Source organism: Semicossyphus pulcher, unplaced genomic scaffold (assembly GCF_022749685.1).
Source record: "Semicossyphus pulcher isolate SPU_LCO1_2020_fin unplaced genomic scaffold, fSemPul1.0.p SCAF_17, whole genome shotgun sequence".
Lineage (NCBI taxonomy): Eukaryota > Metazoa > Chordata > Actinopteri > Labriformes > Labridae > Semicossyphus > Semicossyphus pulcher.
In genome coordinates, this window is record NW_027211681.1 from 12,027,819 (window position 1) to 12,032,155 (window position 4,337).

At 43.5% G+C, this 4,337-nt stretch overlaps 1 protein-coding gene across 1 annotated transcript; it reads left to right on the forward strand.

The window, feature by feature from the left end:
• The first annotated feature begins 669 nt into the window (after positions 1–669).
• mchr1a (melanin-concentrating hormone receptor 1a) lies at positions 670–2,633 on the forward strand. Its single transcript, XM_069666691.1, has 2 exons — positions 670–727; positions 1,609–2,633. The coding sequence occupies exons 1-2, from the start codon at positions 670–672 to the stop codon at positions 2,631–2,633; spliced, it is 1,083 nt and encodes a 360-aa protein (XP_069522792.1).
• The last annotated feature ends 1,704 nt before the right edge of the window (positions 2,634–4,337 follow it).

Here is a 4,337-nt window from a genome sequence, read left to right on the forward strand (position 1 = left end):
CCCGTTAGCCCTCAAACTAGCGATGGATACTGCCTGTCGAGTGAAGACACGTCAGAGCTTTGTGTTATTGAAAAAATAATGATTGACAACTTGAAAAATGGAAATAGACAATGGAAACGATCATCACGTGAAACACTTTTTCAGTCAAACCATATTTTATTTACTGTCTTTTTTTCCTTTTCAATTTGCTTTTCGTTTCAGTGTGATTAATTTGGTGCTGTTTAGTCTTTGCGCGCGCACATTACTGCCAACCTTGTCCTCAAACAACCGAACAAATTAATACATTTTGATCCAATGTGTCCAAGCGCGCACTTTTACGCACACACTCGCTCTCTTCTAACTTCGCCAGCCTAACTGACACTTGCAGCGCAGTCGCAACTCCGCAGAGAGCCTGACGGACTCCGAGTGAAGATGTTCTCACTGGCTCTTCATCTGCGCACCGAGGAGAATTTGTTTTTTATTATCAGAGGCTGCGCGGAGCACACTGGTCTGCGCATAGAGTCAAACACGGTGCTTTTTCTGCAGAGGATTAAACTATTTCATAAGGTATTTCTGGAACCACTCAGGGAGTCAGAAGGTTTTCTGGCTGCAGGCTACTTCTGATGCATTTCACCTGGGATGCAGGCACTTGGTTTTACTTCTTAACTTGGATTTACTTTGGATTTTACAATGGATTTTTCTAATCTTTCTAATTTTTCTCTCGTAGACACTAATTCGACAACAACAGGTAGGTTGAGCAAACTGTGATATAATCCAGCCTCATCTACCACCTTGTTTATGACCATCACAACGGCATTAACGCATATCATATTTAATGAGTGCTTTTTGTCTTATATTGTTACCTTTATATAATTAACTTTTTTAGCTCTTTGTATATATTTAGTCAGAAGTTAATTCCCTTAAGCCCCACGTGTTTGATGACAAATATTGTCACAGCTGAAATATTTATACCGATTTGTACTTAGTTATTGTTACACATAATTTGTCGTCAAAGGTGCTTTTTCTTTTAAAAACGTTGCTTTATCAAAAGCATTTTCAACAATCTATTTATAGATCTATTCTTTTCCTATTATCCTTACAAAGATCTTTGGCTATAGTCATCTTTTGTGCTGCAGGAGCCAAGACACACATACACACACACACACACACACACACACAGACACACACACACACACACAGGGGCGTTGGAAAAAATGATGGGCCTCGCACACAGCCATCCTCTATAGACCCCTGCCCTCACTAACAGCTATTCATGATTTTATCTTTCTGGGCCCTTCTCACATATATAATGGCCCTGTAGTGTACTTAGTACTCCTTCCGCCCCCTGTCCGACACCCTGCACACACACACACACACACACTCAAGACACGGGCACACACTCAATGATTTCTGAAGTGAAACAGCCTACAAGCCAGATGGAGAAAATTTCAGCGCGCCTACATAATGATCCCCTGACAAAACTTGTACTGTTAGTATCACTGTGCTCCTCTGCAATCATATTGTGACTTGATGTCTGTATTATAAGCTGCACATTTGTACTCGTACAATGCTGTATGATATCTGCAGTACTTTCCTTCATATTAAAACTGTCTGTCTTCTTGTCTCCAGCTGTAGATGATGGGACCCTTCATTGCAGCTCCATCCTCCATGTCATCTCCGGCATCATCTGCTTTCTGGGGATCATGGGAAACTGCATCGTCATCTACACCATCATGAAGAAGACAAAGTGCCGGGCCAAACAAACTGTTCCGGATATATTTATCTTAAATTTATCGGTTGTTGATCTTCTGTTCCTCCTTGGGATGCCATTCCTCATCCACCAGTTGCTGGGCAATGGTACCTGGCACTTTGGAGCTGTAATGTGCACGGTCATCACTGCGCTCGACTCTAACAGCCAAATTGTCAGTACTTACATCCTCACTGCTATGACCCTTGATCGTTACCTGGCTACGGTCCATCCCATCCGTTTCAACTACATCCGCACGCCCTGTGTGGCGGCGCTGGTGATTGGCTTGGTGTGGGGTCTGTCCCTGCTCACCATCATCCCCGTGTGGATGTACGCAGGCCTGATGACACTCCCTGACGGCTTGGTGGCCTGCGCTCTCCTTCTGCCAGACCCGGTCACCGACACATACTGGTTTACACTCTACCAGTTCTTCTTGGCATTTGCTATACCTTTAGCCATCATCTGCCTGGTGTTCTTCAAGATACTCCAACACATGTCCACCAGCGTGGCACCGCTGCCTCCTCGGAGTTTGCGGGTCCGCACCAGGAAGGTTACCCGCATGGCGGTGGCCATCTGCCTGGCTTTCTTCATCTGCTGGGCCCCTTACTACATCCTTCAGCTGGTCCACCTTGGGGTGCAGAAGCCAAGCCTAGCCTTCTCCTATGCCTACAACATAGCCATTAGCATGGGCTACGCTAACAGCTGCATCAACCCATTCCTCTACATTATCCTCAGTGAGACCTTCAAGAGGCAGTTTTATCGAGCGGTATGGCCAATTAATAGAAAATTCCGTGTGAACCCGAGCACGACAGATGGTGGTAGTGTGAGTGTGAGGATGATACCTGAAGGGGCTCAGCAGGAGCAGGTCTCCGGGGAGATGATACCATCCAACGCGGCACCACAGTGAATGAGAATCAGTGAAGAAGAGTGGAAATATCTTATCCCTGCATCTCACATCTGACAAGCTCTTTGACTGAGAAGTAGCACAAGAACATACAAACGGTTCTGTACTGAAAACTAATGTCGGCACATCAATCAAAAACACACAAACATTGGAAGCTCACAGAACCATCACATAGGTTTATCGAACATTACACTGTGTAGTTTCACAGTAGCAGGAGGGCGTTAATGCAAAGTAAAATTCATCTTCATCTTCATCTACAGCTAATGGATATGCCTGTACAGACATTTGCTTGCCTGATATCAGACATATTTGTCAACTTGTTGCACTCTGACTCAGCTGCAATCAATTTCCGCAGGGGAGTGGGATACAATATTGCTTCAGCTATCACTAGAGACGAACATATCCGCCTGAATTAACTTTGAGGAAAGAGTTGTTCCTGCAAGCTGCTTTACAAATCCATCAACTCAGTGGCGTGGGAGAAATCAAGGGCCTGCTCAGGCAAGTCATTTGCTGCTAGCTCACAACACACACTCACTTGATGTTCCTCCTGGTTCACGTCCTCTCTCCTCCAGTCTCTCTACATTATGAAGCATGTTTTTAAAACTTACATCGTGTTTAAATTAAGCAGATTCACTCGAGAGGAAGTGATGTTGTACTGAATATCAGCTCAGCTGTGGTTCACTCCTAGGCATAACAAGGCCGCAGGCAAAGTGCAGCAGATAATTACATTGTGCTGATATTCAGTACATGCTGACATGAAGTTGTGAAAACTAACAAGTGGCAACAGATTATGTTTTGTTTTCTGATTCATTCATTTGGCTCCATGAACACAGCTAGCTCTGGAGCTTCACTCAGACTGGACTGTTGCCAAGCAGCCTAAACATTTTCCTGTACTTCAGCTGCTTTGTACGTGACCACTTTTTACAGCCAATCAGCTACTCTCTGTTCAGTACATTTATCTGCATGTTTGCATTTGTTACACAACCAGTGAAATAAGAGACATTTCACAGTTTCTTTGGTGGCCTCTGTGATTCTGAGGTACCAGCTTGATCGGTCAAGACAAATACCTGCTGTGAAGTTAGTTAACACGGAGAACACCTGAGGCGGAGTGATACATGCACTGTAGTTAGAAGTCCCAGTGCTGTCCCAGTCTAATCAGATTGCTAACTGTTGTATAACATCCTTTTGTCTCCTTTATATTCAATCTGAGCACAACTCTATACTACCCATGAGTGCTGAGGATGTGTGTGGGTAGAGAAGCACCTGTATCAATATAAAAAGGGAACATTTTCTTCCAAGCAGGAATCATTGTCTGGTGAAGATCTTTAAAATGAAATAGTACACTGATTAATAGTTCATGGATGTTATAAATATGATATTATTCATGCACCCTGATGACAATCAAATTATGTTTAATTTAAGGTGATTGTTATGAATATGAAGGACAATTCACTACGTGAGACATATCACTGCAGAATATAATCACCGTGTGCATCCATGTGGTTTACCCTGCAGCAACCTGCAGCCGGAGCAGAGATGTCAGCCGTGTAATACAGAAACATACAGCAGACGGTGCTGTAAATATCTGTCGTACTGGATAATGGAAAAAGATGTATGAAATGAGTTTTGGGATCATTAAGAGTGTGTAGGAAGACTTGCACAGAAAATACTGAGGTTTTGATGATATTTTATCTTCTTGTGTCCTTC